This window comes from Manis pentadactyla, chromosome 6 (genome assembly GCF_030020395.1).
Source record: "Manis pentadactyla isolate mManPen7 chromosome 6, mManPen7.hap1, whole genome shotgun sequence".
Lineage (NCBI taxonomy): Eukaryota > Metazoa > Chordata > Mammalia > Pholidota > Manidae > Manis > Manis pentadactyla.
Genome location: NC_080024.1, coordinates 103,269,196 through 103,287,307, shown reverse-complemented (window position 1 = coordinate 103,287,307; position 18,112 = coordinate 103,269,196). Strand labels below are relative to the sequence as shown.

The window sequence follows — 18,112 nt, the reverse complement described above, 5'->3', positions numbered from 1 at the left end:
GGGGCCTTCTCGAACGACCTTGAGTTGTCTGAGAAGAGGGGGAGTGGCTTTTTATTTTTGGATTTTCAGCACCCAGCAGCACCTGGCCAATGGTAGATGATTAATGAATGTTTATTAAATGGAAAAGAAAATAAAAGAAGACTGGACGTCATGCCCTGCTTTGTGTTAGCAGGCATAAGAGCCCTCCTGAGCGGTGGGAGGTGAGGCTGGCCTGCCCTACCCCTGCTGGCTTGTCCTAGTGATGTCAGAGGACTGAGCCCTGATCCCAGCACTGTGGCTGATTAGCTGTACAATCATGAATAAGTCACCGACACCGGGGCCTTCTCTTATAAAGGAGGGTCTCTCCATCCCTACATCCTTAACCCCAAGAGCCTCTCCCCTTGGAAAAGAATTTTCCCAGGTGCTCATGCATCCAGCTGCTGAACACCTGGGCCTTCAGATGGGTGCTCCTTCAGCTGGCCCCCACCAAGGCTGCTGGGCTCCCTCTTCCCCCTTCTTGGGCCTTACGGCTTGTCTGGGCTGAGCATCTTCTCTGGCTGTTAACCCAGCCTGCTCCTCGGCTTTGCTCTACCAATTACCTCTGGATCCTTACCTGTTTTCTAAAATGTATTTAGATGTGACTACGTGTGGGACAACCACCCTCACAGCAACATGTCCTTACCCCAGAAAGTTCCCACCCCTTCACCTCTACCCTAGAGGGAACTACTATCCAGATTATTACCGGAAACGAGTTTTGCCAGTTCTGGGACTTTGTATAAATAGGATGAACCATACAGTATATATTCCTCTGGTTGCTCGATTTTTCATTCAAGATAACTTTTTGGGGATTCATTTGTGTGCCAGCAGTTCATTCTTTAATCACCAAGTAGTGTTTTGCTGTCAAAATAACCCATGTTTCCTTACCAGTTCTCTTGTTGGAGGACAATGGATTGTTTCTGGCTTTGCCCTTATTGTGTTTATAACTTATTTTTCAGTTGGCCATTTCCTCTTAATTTCTAAATATAATAAAATCATTAAAAAAATTCACCTCCACTTACTAGCTAACTGACCTTGAGCAGGTTACAGGAGGCTCTCTGAGCTACCTGTAAAATAGGATAATAGTATCTGTTTCATAAGATTGTTTTGGGAGTTTTTTTTTCCTTTCAAGGGTAAAAACTTTATTTCTGAGGAACTTCATAAGGCATATTTGCAAGAGTTACCTAAGAAAGCAAAGATGTTCTTATCCCCACATCCTAGAAATAAATAAGGGCACAATTTTTTTTTTTTAAATCATGACACTTGGATGTTCAGCCAGCACCAGCATCCAAAATGAACAAAAAAGGGAAAAAGCATTCACTATGTACTTCAGATTTCTCTGGTTGGGGTTCTCCCCCATGTGGTATTAATACTTTTTTCAACTCATTTTACCAAAACAGTAAAAACCAGGAGAAAATATTTTATATATTCATATGAGTATATACCCAAATTGTAATTTTTAGGTCCAGATATTGAGGCACTTAGGTCCCACCCTAGTTCATAGCAGCACATCTGTGAAGCAAACATTATGCAAGGAACGTGGATTTTGAACCTCATTCTTCTTATCCCTGCTTATAAACCTCATGTAAGCTCACTTGTAACCCTGGTATTAATTTTGTTACTGCAAGAGTATGAGATGATATGAATAGGTATGGTTCTCTTATATTCAAACTGAAAACATATTACCATCCTCACTTGCTGAGCCCATACCCTCTGCAAATACATTGTTAGGAATTGTTGTAGTAGGAAGTATTTCTAATAATCCGTGGTCTATAGAATGTAGAAAATAACAGTCCCTATATCAAATGACTCAGATTAAGGCATGCCATTTTAATACAGTAAAAAGTTTAAAAAAAAATGAATCTGTGTATTTCCCCCTGTCACTTCCGTCTAGCTACTGCCCAGCTCTCTTTTCCTTCACAAGTTCTGAAAAGAATATTCTGCAGTCACCTTCCCTTCCTCACCTCACACTCCCCTCTCAGCCTGCTGCAGTCTGGTTTCCGGATCCCGGCAATTCAGGGCTGCTTCCTCTAGGGTCAGCAGTGGCCTTGTGACTCCGGTACCTGAGCGTGGCCTCATCCTGCCCCTCTTGCAGACGTTGGGCACTCTCAGTCTCCCTCCAAAGCTCTCCCTCCACCCACTTCCCACTGCGCTTGACACTGGATTTCCTCCTCCCTCTCGGAGGTTCCTTGGGGCTCATGGCCCCTCCAGGCGTGGAGCTCCCCTCTGTCCCTCTCCCTGCACTTCACGGGCAATTTCTCTTCAGTCACTCCAAAGCCACTTGCTCAGCTCCTCCCCCAGTGCCGCCTCTGACTGCCCTCATCTCTGGACCTCCAGCTGCCCACTGGCACCTCCCCTGCCCATGCTCAAAACCAAGAGCAGAAGCTGCCCTACAGACGTGCTGCTTCCTTGCCCCGTTCCTGCCTGCTGTAAGGGCTCTGCACCCATCTGGGCGCTGAGGGGAAGACTCCGGGGTCATTCCAGGTTCCCTCTGCTCCTTCGCCACCCACATCCAATTGCTCATTGTGTGCTGTGCCACTACCTTGGAAATACCTCCCGAATTCACCCTCTTCTACTTCCCAAATGTTTTCATTCATCGTAGGTCCCTGAGACAGCTGGAATATTCTCCTGCTTTATCTCTTCAGTCTCTTGTCTGTTCTGCTTCCTTCTCCATTCTGCCACAAAATAGTATTTCTTAAAAACAAAACTATTAGGACATTCTTTTGCTTAAAAATGTCACGGTTCCTTCTTGGCTTGGCTGGTTCCCTCACCGGGGCCTGGCCTCAGGGTTACCCGGAGGTGGATTCCTGGGGCCCCACCGCAGGGATTCTGAGTTAGGCCTGGGGGCTGGATATTTGCATTCAAATGAGCCCCTTCCCGCCTCTGCCCCAGCTCCAGGAGGAGCTTGCTGGCCCTTTGCTGGCTTTTGCTTCTTGTCCAAGCTTCTGTGCTCTGCAGCCTGTGAGCTTTTTTGTCTCTACCTGGGACACCGTCTGCCACCCACTCCCCTTCTGTTATTTCCCTGGTGGGGTCACCCTACAAGGTCCTCCTCTTGTCCTCAGCTCTGCAAGCCCTTCCTGAGCTTCCTACTGTGAATGCATCGCTCCCTCCTCCGAGATCCCCAGGCAGCCATCCGTTGACCGCTGATCTATTAGAAGCCCCCTGCCTCCCCTCGATGGGAGCATCTGCTTCCAAGGCAGGACGCCACCGCCTCCCGCCTGCGCCCTCGGTGCCCAGCTGGGACCTGGCACGCCCGCCGGCTCGGTGCTCACCAGTGAGCAAGGCCGGCGAGGCGGGGAAGGACGCCTCCTTCCTGGCCTCCGGCGCCGCTGGTCAGCCGGCGCCCTCGGCGCGCCTGCGGTGGCGGGGGCTGCGGGCCGTCTGCGAGTGTTGGTTCGCCAGGACCTCAGTTTTCCTGAGTCAGTCTGGTGAGTTTTACCTCACTTATTTCTTTCATTTCAGCAGATGAAAATGAAGGCAGGACCGAGGAGGGAGGAGCCAGCAGTTGCGAGGACTCGGGGTGGCCACGTGCGCCTTCTCAGTTCCGAGGCTGCCGCGTGCTTTGCGGAAGGTCGCCCCCATTCCCTGTGCACTGGGAAGGCCCACTGAGGCAGCTCTTCTGGTTCCTGGGGGTGACAGTGGTTCCTTCTACGGCCAGGTGTTCCCCTCCGGCCCGTCACAGCGTGGAGAGGCCCCCCAACAGGGGAAGGGGGAAGCCCCAGGACCGGAGTCCCGCCAGGAGCACATCTAGGAGGGAAGCCGTCAGGAAGGACAAGTGTAGGACCGCGCACCCATTTGCAGGGTGTGATGGGACGCTCCAGGAGTGAGTTTTTCTTACAAGTGGGCCAGGTCCTGTGCGTTAGCACTCACCTCCGTTTTATTTTCTTGTTCACAAGAAAGCAAGACAATCCCAATGTGTGTATGTGGTCATTTCGCAGGGAAGGGGGCAAAAGGGAGGGTGTCTAACCCGATACCCAAATTTCTCACCAAATTCCAGACTGAATGTTTATAAATAGTTTTCAAACAGGAGCAGACCCCTGTCAGAAGAAGTCATTTCCTTTTCGATGGACTCACTAACTGGGTAGGTAGGAGAATGGCGTAGACATACTACTCATCAGGGTGATCTTGTGGAAACGCTGTCGGGTACCAACCTCATCTTTGTCTTGGAGTGGCTGGTGCACAGGGTGGTGCTGGTACACAGTAGGTGCTCAGTAACTGAATGAGTGAACTGCCTTGTGGCAGCACAGCCCCGTGAGTCCTTCGCTGTGGGCACACCTGTGCTCACAGAATCCTGGTCTGGGTGCTCATGCTGGAGAGAGAACGTGGACAGTGCGCTTCAGGCTGGCAGCCACATCAGTGGCTTGCAGGAGACGGACAGCTGTGCTCACAGAGTTCTCAAGGGATGCATGACTGGAAGGAGAGAGAATGGCCTCTGGAGGTTCCCAAGGTGCTCAAGAGGGCAAGAATGAGGGACAAACACCAGTTCTGTGAAATCACACTGAGACGAGTGGCAGGGGCTTCATCTGGTCACAGTGATCAGCTGCACAGAGGATCTGGCGTATGGCCGAGACCACAGTCATGTTCCAGGTGGTGTCTGCTGCTTGGGCTCACTCAGCTCCGTTTAGTGTCAGGATGAAAGGCATTTTACTTGAAGAAAATGGGGCTGCTTCATCTAGTGAAGAAAGTATGAAGGGTTGATCCAATTTTTTCCTTCAAGCACTGGGGGCCAGTGGACCAGGGGCAGACACCAGGGTAATAAAGGCACATGACCTCTGATGGCGGAGAGCTCCCCAAAGAAGCAGCAATGGCTTATATTCATGCAGGGCTTGGCTGTCCACATTCTCTTATTTGCTCCTCACACAGTCTTCTGGTAGAGTTGAGACACAGGATGATGCGCTCCCATCATAGATAAAGGAACCACAGCTAAAGAGAGAGTGTTTCAGTGACCTGCCCGAGACCGTACAGGTCACAAGTGGTAGAGCTAAGGTCGGAACTCAGATGTTCTGGTTTCCAGTATGACAGACTCCCCCAGCTTCTCGTGGTCCAGGTGTTGAAGGAGAAGCTGAAGACCACGGCCAGGATGCCGGAGAGGGGGGTGCTGACCCCGGGCTCTGAGTGCCTGTGATCATGAGGGCACACAGTGCCGGATGGCAGGCTCTGCTGCAAACTGTGGTCCTCACTACACAGATGATGAGAGGTTGCAAGGGACTGACGTCCCCATGTTCCCCAGCGGCCAGCTGGCACTGCAGCGTGCTTTGTGGGGACTGGTCCATGGGAGAGCTGGAAGACAGTGCCCTCCCTGACTTTGTGCCTGGCACCATTTTAAAATGAGTTGTGTCATTTATTCGAAAGAATGATTTAATGAAATGGCTGCTTCTGTCTTTTGCAACTGTGTGGCCGATACTCAGGGTTTTATTTTAAGGATTATGCCTTCTGAATTCACTGCAGAATCAAACTTTCACTTAGATCCGAGACTTCCTGATTGGTGGGAGTGACACATCAGACAGACACACTAGTGTGGGTTAAAAAGTGCTGGGCAGTATGATAGCTAAATGCAACGCGTGACCCTTGACTGGCTCCAGAATTGGTAAACACACCAGAACAGTTTAAAAAATTATTGGGACAGCTGGGGAAGTTTGAATATTGACTGTGTGTATGTGAGAGATATTATTGCATCAGCGTTGCATTTCTTGAGTTAGGTAGGAGTGTGTTCTTTTCCTCAGGAGATTTTATGCCGAAGTCCTTAGGGGTGGCTTGTCGTGATGGTTGCGATTTATCTTCAAATGGTTCAGCAAAAACAGCACACTCACAGAGAAGTGCAGGGAGGAAATGTGACAAAATGTTAACTGATGAGGAGCCATGGCAAGAATATGCTGCTATTTGTACTACTGTGTCAACTTTTCAGTATGTTTGGATAATGTCAGTTGAACGTTGGGGGCAACAGTGGCTAATGCTGAAATCAAGGCCAATTTCAAGAGATACATTTGCTGTATTGTGAGCCTGAAAATGAAAAGCTCCAGTGAGTAGTAAGTAGGCAAGTTGAGACAAACCATATTACCTCTTTTCTTTTCTTAGCAGTGTAAAGCCAGCAAGTTACAGAATAAAACAAAGGCTGTTTTGTGTGGTAGATGAACTCATTTATCAGCCACATTCGGAGTGGAGAGGCAGAGGAAAAGATCAGACTGTTTAAGTTTCTTTCCTCCACCCCCACCCTTCTCTCTCATTAACCCTAGAGTTACCTCCCCGTGCTTAAGCGGGGAGCAGCCCTGCCTAACCCGATACAGCCAGGTTCCAGCCTGTGGCCATGCAAAAGCATCTTTGAAATACACACCATAATTACTTTTGTCTTTCTGGCAAATACTCCTAATTTGAAAGAAAAGCAGAATTAAGAATCTACTTTTAAAAATTGTTTTCGTTTTGAAAGCCGGATCATTTGCCAAATAAAAAAGTAATGTTTTAAAAGATGCATTACAAATTCATCAAGAGTAACAAAATAATTCAGTTTTTTTTACATAAAATTGTTGCTGGGAAGTGTTTGGGGTGCAATTGTGTAATTTGGAAAGTAATTAAACTTGTTACAGACACTTTTATGGACCCAGGAAAATTTTACACAAGCTGCTCCATACCTGTTCGTCAGTCTGGTGGGCCGTTCTGAACCCTGGGGAGTCCGTGGATGAGTTGGCCAGACCTCGCTTAGGACCTAGGCTCCTTCAGTTTACACACTGGCTCATCTCTGATGTGATTATTTGTGTCTTTTTACTCTTTCTCCCTGATCAGTTTGACTAGGTTTATCAATATTATTGCTTTTCTCAAAGAACTGGTTTTGACTTCATTGTTTTCCTCTGTTGTGTTTTCTTTTTCTGTTTTATTGATTTCTGTTCTGACCTTTATTACTATTATTGTTCTTCTGCTTCCTATGGATTTCATTTGCCCTTCTTTTTTTAGTTTCTAAGATGAGAGCTGGGGCCACTGATTGGAAACCTTTCTTCTTTTCTTATTTAGATGTTTAGTGTTATAAATTCCCCCCCCCACCCCCACCGAGTAATGTGTTAGCAGAATCCCACACATTTTGACATGTTTTATTTTCATTTTCATTCAGTTTAAAATACTTCTAATTGCCCTTTTGATTTCTCCTTTGACTAATGTTTATTTAGAGATGTATTATTTAGTTTTCAAATATTTGGGCATTTTTCCAGAGATCTTTCTGTTATTGATTTCTGATTTAATTCCATGTGGTTATCGAACATCCTTTGTATGATTTAAGTCATTTCTGTTCTATGTTGTTAGGCTGTTCAAATCATCTACATCTTTACTGATTTCCCATCTACTTTCTCTATCAATTTTTGAGAGAGCTGTGCTGAAATGTCTGACAATAATTTCATTTGTCTAGTCTTTATCTCCCTGCAATTCTATTTTTAGTTTCTGTATTCTCTTCTAATACTCTGTTATTCTGTGCAAAAAATGGCTAGAATTATGTCCTCTCAAATCCTTTGTAATTATGAAATGAGTTTTCTTATCCCTAATACTACTCTTTGCTCTGAAATCTACTTTGCCTATATCGATATTGCAACTCCAACTATCTTTGGATTGGTGTTAGTATGGTATATCTTTTTCCATCCTTTAACTTTCAATCTATTTTTTTAATTGAAAGTGGATTTCTTGTAGGCAGCCTGTAGTTGGGTGTTATATTTTAATCCAATCTGACAGCACTTGTCTCTTAATTAGAATGTTAGACAATTTACATTTAATGTGATTATTGATATGGCTTGGTTTGATTCTAGTTGAGTATTATTTTTTACTTACTCTATGGTACTTTGTTTTTCTTCTTTATCTGCCTCCTTTTGGATGAAATGAGTATTATTTTATGATTCATTTTATTCCTGTTGGCTTATCAGGTGAAACTCTGTTGCATTTTTCAAGTGGCTGATGTAGTTATTATAGTGACATCTTTAACATATCATAGTCTGCTTTCAAGTGATATTCTATCACTTGACATATAGAATGAGAATCTTAGGCTTCTATTTTTCCCTTCCTTGTGCTATTGTTGTCATATATTTTACTTCTACATATGCTGTAAATCTACAATGCAGTGTTATTATTTTTGCTTTAAACAATTATCTTTTTAAGATATTTAAACAATAAGGAATAAAGCCATTTATGTTTACACATGTATTTATCATTTCTGGTGCTCGTCATTCTTTGTATAGAGACAGATTTCCATCTGATATCATTTTCTCTCTGCCTGAAAGACTTCTTTGAGTATTTTTTTGTGGAGAACTCTATCTGCTCTCAGTGAATTCATTTAGCTACTGTATGTCTGGAAAAGTCTTTATATTGCCATTGCTTTTTAAATAGGTTTTTAATGAGTACAGAAATCTAGCTTTCGTCTTTTAGTACTTTAAAGTTGTTACTCCCGTGCCTTCTGGCTTGCACTTTTCTGACAAGAAATTTGCTGTCAGCCTTATCATTCTCCTCTGTTCATAATGTTATCTTCCCTCTGCTCCTGTGGCTGCTTTTAAGGATTTTCTTTGCTGTGGGTTCAAGCAGTTTGATTAGGGTCTGTGTGGGCATGTTTCTCTTCTTATTTGCTTTGCTCCGAGTTCACTGAGCCCCTTTGGTCTGCAGGTTGATAGTTATCTTCAAATCTGGAAAATTGTCAACCATTATTTCTTCAAATATTTTCCTGTTCCTCCCACCACACTCCCTGAGAGAGACTCCAGTCAAATGCGTATTAGGCTGATTGAAGATGTCCCACAGCTCAGCAATGCTGTTCATTTTGTTCCAGCCTTTTAAAAATACCTGTTTCCGTTTAGATAATTTCTGTCATAATATCTTCAAGTTCATTGATTTTTTTTTCTCTAATGTGTAATCTGCTGTTAATTCTATCAGATGTGTTTTTCAGACATTATAATTTTCATTTCAAGAAATTTTATTTAAAAAAATATGTATTTTCCCATGTCATCACTTAACATGTTTAGTCTTTATTAGCTCCATGAACATGTGGAATATAGATTAATAACTTTTAATATCTTTGTCAACTAATTCTATCATCTATATAATTTCTAGTTTGGCTTGATTGATTTTTATTCTTACTATGCATTTTATTTTCCTGCTTCTTTGCATGCCTGGTAATTTTTTATTAGGTGCCAGATATTGTGGAGTTTCCCTTGTTGGATGCTGGATATATTTCTATTCCTATAAATATATATAATATGTATAAATAATTATTTATATCACCATAAATATTCTGGAACTTTGTTTTACATGAAGTTGAGTTACTTGAAAATAGTTTGATCCTTTGGGGATTTTCTTTTACACTTCCTTAGGTGAGACCAGAACTATGTTTAGTTTATGGCTCATTTTTTCCCTATGACTGAGGAATTCTGGGTATTCTAGCCAATGCCCCATTAATTATCAAGCTTTCCACTCTGGTTGGTGGGAATGAGAGCTCTGGCTGGCCCTGTGTAAGTAATGGTTTTTCTAATCCTCCACATGGTCCTTTGCCTAGCTTTGGGTGGTTTCCTTAGACACAGGCACTGCTCAGCACTGTGCTGACAATTCCAGGAAAACCCTCTGCAGATTTTTGGTCTCCTGTCTCAGCATTTCTCGCTATTGCTCTGCCTCATGAGCACCAGCTCCCTTGACTTCCTGACACTGTCATCTCTGTTTCTTCTCCTTAAGGAGCCCACTGGCTTCTGCTTGGGCTGCTCTCCCTTGCACCAGGCCTGAAAACTTTCTCAAGGCTATCAGCCTGGGCAGTTGTAGGGGTCACCTTGTTTGTTAACCACCTCTCAGACACCACTGTCCTCTGGTGCCCAATATCCAATGTCTTGACACTATTCTTTTATATATTTTGTTGAGTATTTTAGTTGGTTCAAATGAGAAAGTGAATCTGTCATTCCACATTGGTCCTGTGGAAGGCCTCCAGGATTTTCAATTGAACATAATTCAAAGTGAACATTTAAAGGATTTATTGTTACTAATAATCAATCCCTATTGTATGCCAGTTACTTTGCATATATTTTTGTTTAACATACTGCTTATGAGTATTAATAAGCTCTCCAAGTGATGGAGTTAGTAACATCACCAATACCTTATTCTAGGAATAATAGATTTCATTTGTTTATTTCATCTGTCATCAATAAACATTTCTTTAGCACCACAAGGTGGGACATAATACAAATAAGCCAGATTTCTCCCATTGATGATCCTAACTTTGGCCATTAGATATAGACATGTAAATACATTTTTCAATATTATGTGTAAGTGCAATAATAGAAGTACAAATAGGGTGCTTTACGACCTCAGGGAAGGGTTGCCCAGCAGAGGAGTATATGCGAAGGTAGTGATAGGAAAAGGGGATATTCAAGGGTAAATGAAGGTGATGAAGCAAATAAGAGGATGACTGTATTCCAAATCAGGGAGACTTAAAATACTCTGACATGTGGGGAAGCTAAAGGCATTAAGCAAGAGGCCGGGGCAGCCACAGATGAGGCTGAGAGGTAGGCATAGGCAGAGTTAGCTCAAAGAGAGCTTGGTGGCCACACCAGGGGCGAGGTGATTCTGAAAGTAATGAGGAAACACTGTTGGGCTTTCAACAAAGGAGGGAGCAGCTGCAGTGTGGAGGCTTCATTTTAAGGGTGATGCTCCCAAATCCCAGCAGAAACACTAGTTATGATCTTACAGAAAGAGTCCACATGAAAGGAGTTAATAATGTGACACTGAAAAGTGGCAGTAGGGATGGAAAGGGAGAGACCGATTTGAGGACTGTTTAAGAGATGCTTTCTGTGCAACTTGGTTGACAAATTAAAGTGGGGAGGGCAGGAAGTGAATTCCTGGGTTGGACGGAAGGGAGCATCCTGAATCAAGACAGGAAATTTAAAAGGAGAAAGCGCAGGGTTAGGGGCCCAAGTAAGCTCAGTTCTGAATAGTCAAATGGAAATGTTTACAGACTCTATGTCCGTCATTGCTTATGACAGAATATATTGAAATGATCTGATTGCATCTTACTAACTTGCCTCACTGTAAGTTGAATGGCAGGACCACATCTTATTTGCACTGTATCCTCAGGGCCAGCTCCCTGCCTGAAGCTCTGCGACAGGTAGGTTCTGAAGCACAGGGGACACAAAAGCCGTCATGGATGAGATCAGCCGCGGACCCACAAGAGCTGCAACACACAAGAATGGACATTCGCACTCTGCGGTGAGGACCGAGAACTGGGTGACCTGGTGGCCTCGTGTGCGCACTTCCACGGGCCCTGTGAAGCCCCTCCTGTGTGTGTGCGGTCCTGGCGCTTCACATCCGGGTTTCAGTAAGTCGCTCCCATTGTATATTTTCAATGTTAACACAAAAACTTCTAGTGATTGTGCAGAAATCATTTTGATCCCTCACTCAGCTAACTTTACTTGGAGGAAAAGTCCCCAGGAGTGGGCAGGGGGAAGAGGCAGGGGTGCAGGGTGATGAATGTCCTCTGGGCAGAGGCAGAAAGCTAATGGGAGGAAGGATTTGGGGGGGTGTACATAGTTCACCCCATTCTGGGGCTATGGGAAATAACTCTGATTTTGAAATTATAATGGCAGTAGGGAAAAGGTTATATAGGTCAGTGTTCTAGATATACATCTACTCTGCTTAAAGTAAGAGATTAACTGAATTATTTTCATGAGTATGCAGCCTATTTAACAGAATTCCAAATTTTCTGGTATTTATAGATTAAGAGACCACATGCTTGAAAATATGACTACCAGACAACAATATTTTAAATAACACAATACCATATCAAATGAGGAGCAATAAGGGAGGGAAAACTTCAATGTTAGCGCTCACAAGCAACCTGCCTGCCACCATTTCCTCTTGCCAGTGCAGTTGCCCATTACTGCTGACCAACAGGAAACCAGCTGTGTCAACTAGATGGTCAAGGGCCGACCTTTAAGTGATCCTTTAAGGCCTCTTCAGACTGGATTTAATCAACTGTCTTTACTGGGTTTGCTTCTTTTCCAATTAATGTGATGCTTCTGTGACAGGCATTCGGTCTTCAGCCTCTAGAACAGGATTTGTGAGTCAAGTTCCAGAGTTTGAATGGAAGGCACAGAATGTGTCTACAGGCTTTTTTCCTATCAGTCAGCAGCATACTACCTGTGCTGTCTGATCCTTACTCGGACAAGCACAGTCTCTAGATGGATGGGAGGGGCGCATCACTGGGTTCACGCTGAGAGTGAGAAGGGAAGGAGACACTGAGGGGGCATGAGGTCGGAGGCCTGGAAGTGCAGGCAGATCAAGCTCTCTGAATCAACCGTTACCAAAGCAAATGCAAAGGAGTTTTATAGTAAATGATTGCAGTGATTGATTTACACACCTCTTCAGATTCTGAAGCTCTAAAATCACCATTTAAATTTCAAAGAAACTTACACAGGTAAAAATACCTGGGGAAAGATGGATTCCTGCACACCTGGAGTAAGCTGTTGTCACTGGTGGTAGATGCTACTGTAAAGTATGTCCTGTGCTGCAAATTTTCTGTTTATTCAAGCCTCTGATAGCTTTAAAAAGGAGGTGGAAGAATTCTGTAGCTGGTGGACTATTTCCACAGGATCAGCTAGAGCCCGCTGGCTAAAATTCAGCTAAGTATGGCCCTGCCTTCACTAACTCCATGTGAAGTATCCAGTCTGGCCTTCAAAAGAATAAGAGAAGCCAAGTATTATTTAATAAACATCTGTGTAGTCATAAAAGACACATCACGAGGCACCCAAAAGACTATCACTACTCTGCTCAGCCTAGATGGAGGGAACAGAGCAGCATCTCACCCTGTATTTTCCAAACTTGCCATTTGAAAAGGGTGTTGTTAAAAAACAGATTGCCAGGCCCTTCACCTAGGGATTAGATTCAGGACACCCATGAAGAGGTGGGTGGAGGGTATGCTGGTAGACTGGAACCTCTAACTTTAACAAGTATCTTAGCAATAGGCAAGTTTGAGGACCCCTTGTGAACTTTTATTAGGAAAACCTGCTTGACCGTGATGATCCGAGACAAACCATCTTCTCAGGGCTTAGTGATTCCTCTGTGTAACCAGCAAGCTACTGCAGCAGCATTCCTGTCCAGTGTCTTTGCAGTAAAGCTCACCGAGGTTGCCAATGACAGAGAAAAATCATTTTTTTGCATAAGTTAGAAAAGTATTAATCAAACATGGTGTGTATGTGTGTGTGTGTACATGGTGTTCCAAGTTTCTTTGGACTTTGGCAACATGTTTTGCATACCAATATTCTCATCTGTAAACTGGGATAATAATGCCAACTTAAAAGGTTTCTGTGAGGGGTGAAGGAAAGAGCATCAGTAAAGCCCTTAGCAGAGTGCCTGGCACACCGGGTCTGGTTCAGGTAGCTGATTACAACTATTGTCAGCTACACACCAGGATCTGAATCTTTATGATCAAATGATAATAAGTCTAAAGGTTTTCCTTAAATTTTCATATTTTATCAACGCTATGTCCTCAAGCAGTTCAGTTCTGCTGCATCTAATGAGATTCCGCCCAAATGGAATTTTTCTAGAACGTCTAAAACTGTTTTATTATTTTGTAACTCTCAGAGCTACAAACTGCAGATGTCTTGTTTGGTCTGTACATTTGAAAATTGGTATTAACATTCAGGTATCTGGAGATTTCACAAAAATCTAGATTTGCTTGTCTTTTATGAAAATGGGAAGTTTAAGTACACAGGACCCTTGTTCTTCTGGAGAACCTGCTGGAGTTGAGCGGAGACGGCCCCTTTGAACAGGGCCCACATGCTCCTGCTTGTCTGTCTCTTCAATTATGTGACTCACCTGGCCCTTACAGGCACCTGAGTTTGTCACCCTGCTCCCAAAGTAATGTCTTATTTTCTTATACATCTTTGGGCTGTCAACTCCTAGCCTGGTTAGTAGGTCATGAATGGATGAACCAGAAAAACAGCCACTTCCCTGCCCCCCTGAGAAACAGGCTGTTCCAGCCAGTCAGCTCTGCAGACTTGCTAGGTGATTGTCAGCAGAGCCCACTTTCGTGATTTTCCAAAAGCTTCTGAGGGACGTCTAGTGCCCAGCCTGGCGATCCAGGTCAGCCCACTCCAGTCCATTTCCACGTTCCTTCTCCAGCCAGGGTTCACTCTCCCCCGGGCAGCCCACCGCATCCCACACCACTCTGCATCTGCCTCAGGCTCCCCAGCCTGGAGCCTCTCCTTCCCTCTATACATCTGCCTTGGGAAAGCCTTCAAATCTTTTAGTGCCATCTCCTCTATCATGCTTTTCTAATGTCCCCAACTAGGTGTGACCCCTTGACATCTATCATTTCTATAATACCTGCTTTGTGAATATGACATGACTCATATCCCAGGGCCTTGTACTGCAGTGACCTACGTACATATCCTCATCCTGCCACTTGATGTGCAGGTCCTGATCCACTCCCAGCATCTCATGGCAGAAACCGTGTCACAATCATCATAGTATCACTAAAACCAAGTGCCCAAATTATTGTAAGTGATACTCAAAATATTCTTTTTTTCCCCACTTATTCAAGTTTTCTTTTATTCCTTTCAACAAATTATTTTTAGGCTTTTTTTTTTTCACCATCTGTGTTTTTGTTACAAACTATTTACAAACTATCTTATCCCAATAACTTTACGGAAGTATAACTACATGCCAGTCTGGGGGTGCTCTGCAGTGAGTCACTACAAACTAGCCCAGGCACAGCTTAATGCTGCTGAGATCATCTAGGAGCAGTCCCAGCCGTGGCCTCACCCATGTGGGTATGAGGGCCGTGGAGGGGAGCTGCCAAGTGTCTGCAGGAGAGTGGGCTTCAGGTTTGTGAAGATGCTCCAACAGCATGATGCTCATTCTCTGCGTAGTGTCTCCATGTAGTTTTTCATCTTCTCAACTATCCAGGAGGGTAGGACAAAGGACTTCAGCTCCTCTAACTTCAGGTCTGGGCACCCACTGTAGTCATCGCTGGCAGCGAGGCCCCGGATGTCCTCCTCAACGAGGAGGCAGGCCATCTTCCCCTCTGTTGCCAGCATGTGATGCTGCTCAACCAGCCAGTGCTTGTCCTGGGGGTCAGCTGCATACTTAAAGAGGTATGGGTGCTTGATGTAGATTCTCCCTCTGGTGCCCCCCATCCCCAGGGCCTTGTTGACTTGAGATCCCAACACAAAGGTGGTAGATTCATTCAGCCGAGCTGGGTCCCACTTGGGGCCTACTCTGGGATTTGGTTCACAGGATTTTGGTTTCCGTACCTTGCTGGCAGCCGCCCTGTCATTTGAGATCATGTGTCCAAGAGGCTGTTCCTTCCTCTTTTTGGGAATGGGGCTTTCGCGATGGGCACATTCCTCTTCTGCCTGCCTGGCACGCTTTATTCCTGGAAGCTCAGGGATCGATCTGTGCATTACTTTTTCTCTACTAGGAAACAGTAGTTTAGCCCATTCTAGGCAGTTCCGACAGGCCTCCTGGATCAGCTCGTCTGCATCCACGTCTTCCCCGACATTTTCTCGCACGTTCAGAGCTGCCTTCTGGAAGAACTTCATGTACTTATTGAAGACAGTCTGGATCTCCTTATTGATGCTAGGCTGCAAGACAGCTCGGAGGAGGTCCATGGAGATGGAAGGGTCTGTGAAATTTGTCATAATCTGTGGGCGATGGCCCCTTCGCTGCACCTGCCGGTGCTTTATCATCATATTCCAAGGGTTCCTGAAAACCAGCTGCCCTGCTGCGCCCGCGTCTCCCAGCTCGGGGCCGCCCTGCTCAGCCCCGCCGGGTCCCCGCAGCTGTTCAACGTTGCCAGTGGCCTCCATGGCTTCCCAGTCACCGCAACCTCGGTGTGACTCTGCCACTGGCCAGGAAGTGTCTCCGTGACGTCACAGAAGCACTCAGCTCGTGGCCATGGAGTTACCATGGGAACCAAACTGCTACATGTCTCAGGGTTCTCGGATGCCCGGAGATGTGTGTGTGGGGTGGTTGGGGCTTCCTCTCTGGACCCGTGGCACCTCGAGTGTGGACTGTGGGTTTTCAGTCAAGGATTGTTCTCCTGCTGGTCTGAGGCCGGTGGAGAAATGCAGGGCTGGATGAGGGGAACAGGTTTTCATGGGCTGGGTTGGGGAGGAGAAGGCAGTGTTTCTTATAGAGGCTCCAGACGTTCAGTCTTTGAAAACTGTAGGTTTTAATATGCCTGTTTCCCGGCGCACATAATTGGACTGGGCCTCTTGCAGGGACCCAGAAACTCAAACGTTGGGTCTGACCCATGCCATCCAACAATACACCCACCGGCTCTCTCCAGGCCTTGTCTCCAGGGGCCTCTTGCGTCTGAGGCATCAGCATCAAGGTGGATAGACTGGGGACTTCCTCAGCCCCAGGGAACTGGGCTTCTCTCCCTAGCTGGGTGATTCAGGTGTGGGCTGGGGATGCAGGCACTTAACAGCTGTGGCATACCTCAGACTCCCCATGGCTCGGCCTTAGAAGTGAGATGTCCCTGAATAGAATTAAATCCATTTATGGGTGGTAGAGAAAGTTACTTTTACCATGTCATAATATGGGGTAGGAAAAAGTGCATAAATTTTGCAGTTAGAAAGACAGCTCAAATCCAGTCTGATACGGTGACTAAGAACATTGACTCTGGAATTGGACTGCCTGCCTTTGTTTAACTGTTTATTGTGTGACCCACGTTTCTTTCTGTGCCTCAGTTTCCCCATCTGTAGAATGGGGGATAGTACCTAACTCACAAGGTTATAGTGAGGATTAAGTGAGTTAAATCCTGTGAAGCACTTAGAACTGTGGCACAGGTAAATGCCCAAACAATGCTGTCTGTTGTTACTATTCCAACAGCCACCACTTGCTAGCTTTATGACTTTGGGCATTTTTTCTCAGCCCCTCTGAACTCTTTCTTACCTCTGCAAGGTTATTGTGAGGATTAAAATAAATAATGTATCTAAAGCAAATATTAGATCATCAACAAATAGTCATTATCTCCATGTTCCAATACCAGCCTTAAAACAATAAAACAACTTTGTGGCATCAAGCTCTTCGATCCTCTTAAGGAGGTTTTTACCTTGGGCCTTTAATGTCCTCTGCCTTTTTTTTTTCCCCGCCCCTATCCCTCCCTTCCCACCCATCCTCCCCAGTCCCTTTCCCTTTGGTAACTGTTAGTCTATTCTTGGGTTCTGTGATTCTGCTGCTGTTTTGTTCCTTCAGTTTTTCTTTTTTCTTATACTCCACATATGAATGAAATCATTTGGTATTTGTCTTTCTCTGCCTGGCTTATTTCACTGAGCATAATACCCTCTAGCTCCATCCATGTTGTTGCAAATGGTAGGATTTGTTTCCTTCTTATGGCTGAATAATATCCCATTGTGTATATGTACCACCTCTTCTTTATCCATTCATCTACTGATGGACACTTAGGTTGCTTCCATTTCTTAGCTATTGTAAATAGTGCTGTGATAAACATAGGGGGCATCTGTCTTTTTCAAACTTGGCTGCAGCATTCTTAGGGTAAATTCCTCGGAGTGGAATTCCTGGGTCAAATGGTAAGTCTATTTTGAGCATTTTGAGGAACCTCCATACTGCTTTCCACAATGGTTGAACTAATTTACATTCCCACCAACAGTCTAGGAGGGTTCCCCTTTCTCCACAGCCTCGCCAACATTTGTTGTTGTTTGTCTTTTGGATGGCAGCCATCCTTACTGGTGTGAGGTGATATCTCATTGTGGTTTTAATTTGCATTTCTCTGATAACTAGCGATGTGGAGCATCTTTTCATGTGTCTGTTGGCCATCTGAATTTCTTTGGAGAACTGTCGGTTCAGCTCCTCTGCCCATTTTTTAATTGGATTATTTGCTTTTTGTTTGTTGAGGTGTGTGAGCTCTTTATATATTTTGGATGTCAAGTCTTTATTGGATCTGTCATTTACGAATATATTCTCCCATACTGTAGGGTACCTTTTTGTACTATTGATGGTGTCCTTTGCTGTACAGAAGCTTTTCAGCTTGATATAGTCCCACTTGTTCATTTTTGCTGTTGTTTTCCTTGCCCGGGGAGATATGTTCATGAAGAAGTCACTAATGTTTATGTCCAAGGGATTTTTGCCTATGTTT

The 18,112-nt window shown here is 44.8% G+C and overlaps 1 protein-coding gene across 1 annotated transcript; it reads right to left on the bottom strand.

Annotated features, from left to right (window-relative positions):
* Positions 1–14,515: 14,515 nt before the first annotated feature.
* On the bottom strand, positions 14,516–15,818 carry LOC118926835 (deoxynucleotidyltransferase terminal-interacting protein 1-like). Its single transcript, XM_036914241.2, has one exon. It carries the CDS (start codon positions 15,816–15,818, stop codon positions 14,865–14,867), a length of 954 nt encoding a protein of 317 aa, XP_036770136.2. The 3' UTR covers positions 14,516–14,864.
* Positions 15,819–18,112: the final 2,294 nt, after the last annotated feature.

Bases quoted from the DNA above. Each gene is read 5' to 3' on its own strand.
- LOC118926835 (XM_036914241.2), bottom strand. From the start codon at position 15,818: ATGGAGGCCACTGGCAACGTTGAACAGCTGCGGGGACCCGGCGGGGCT.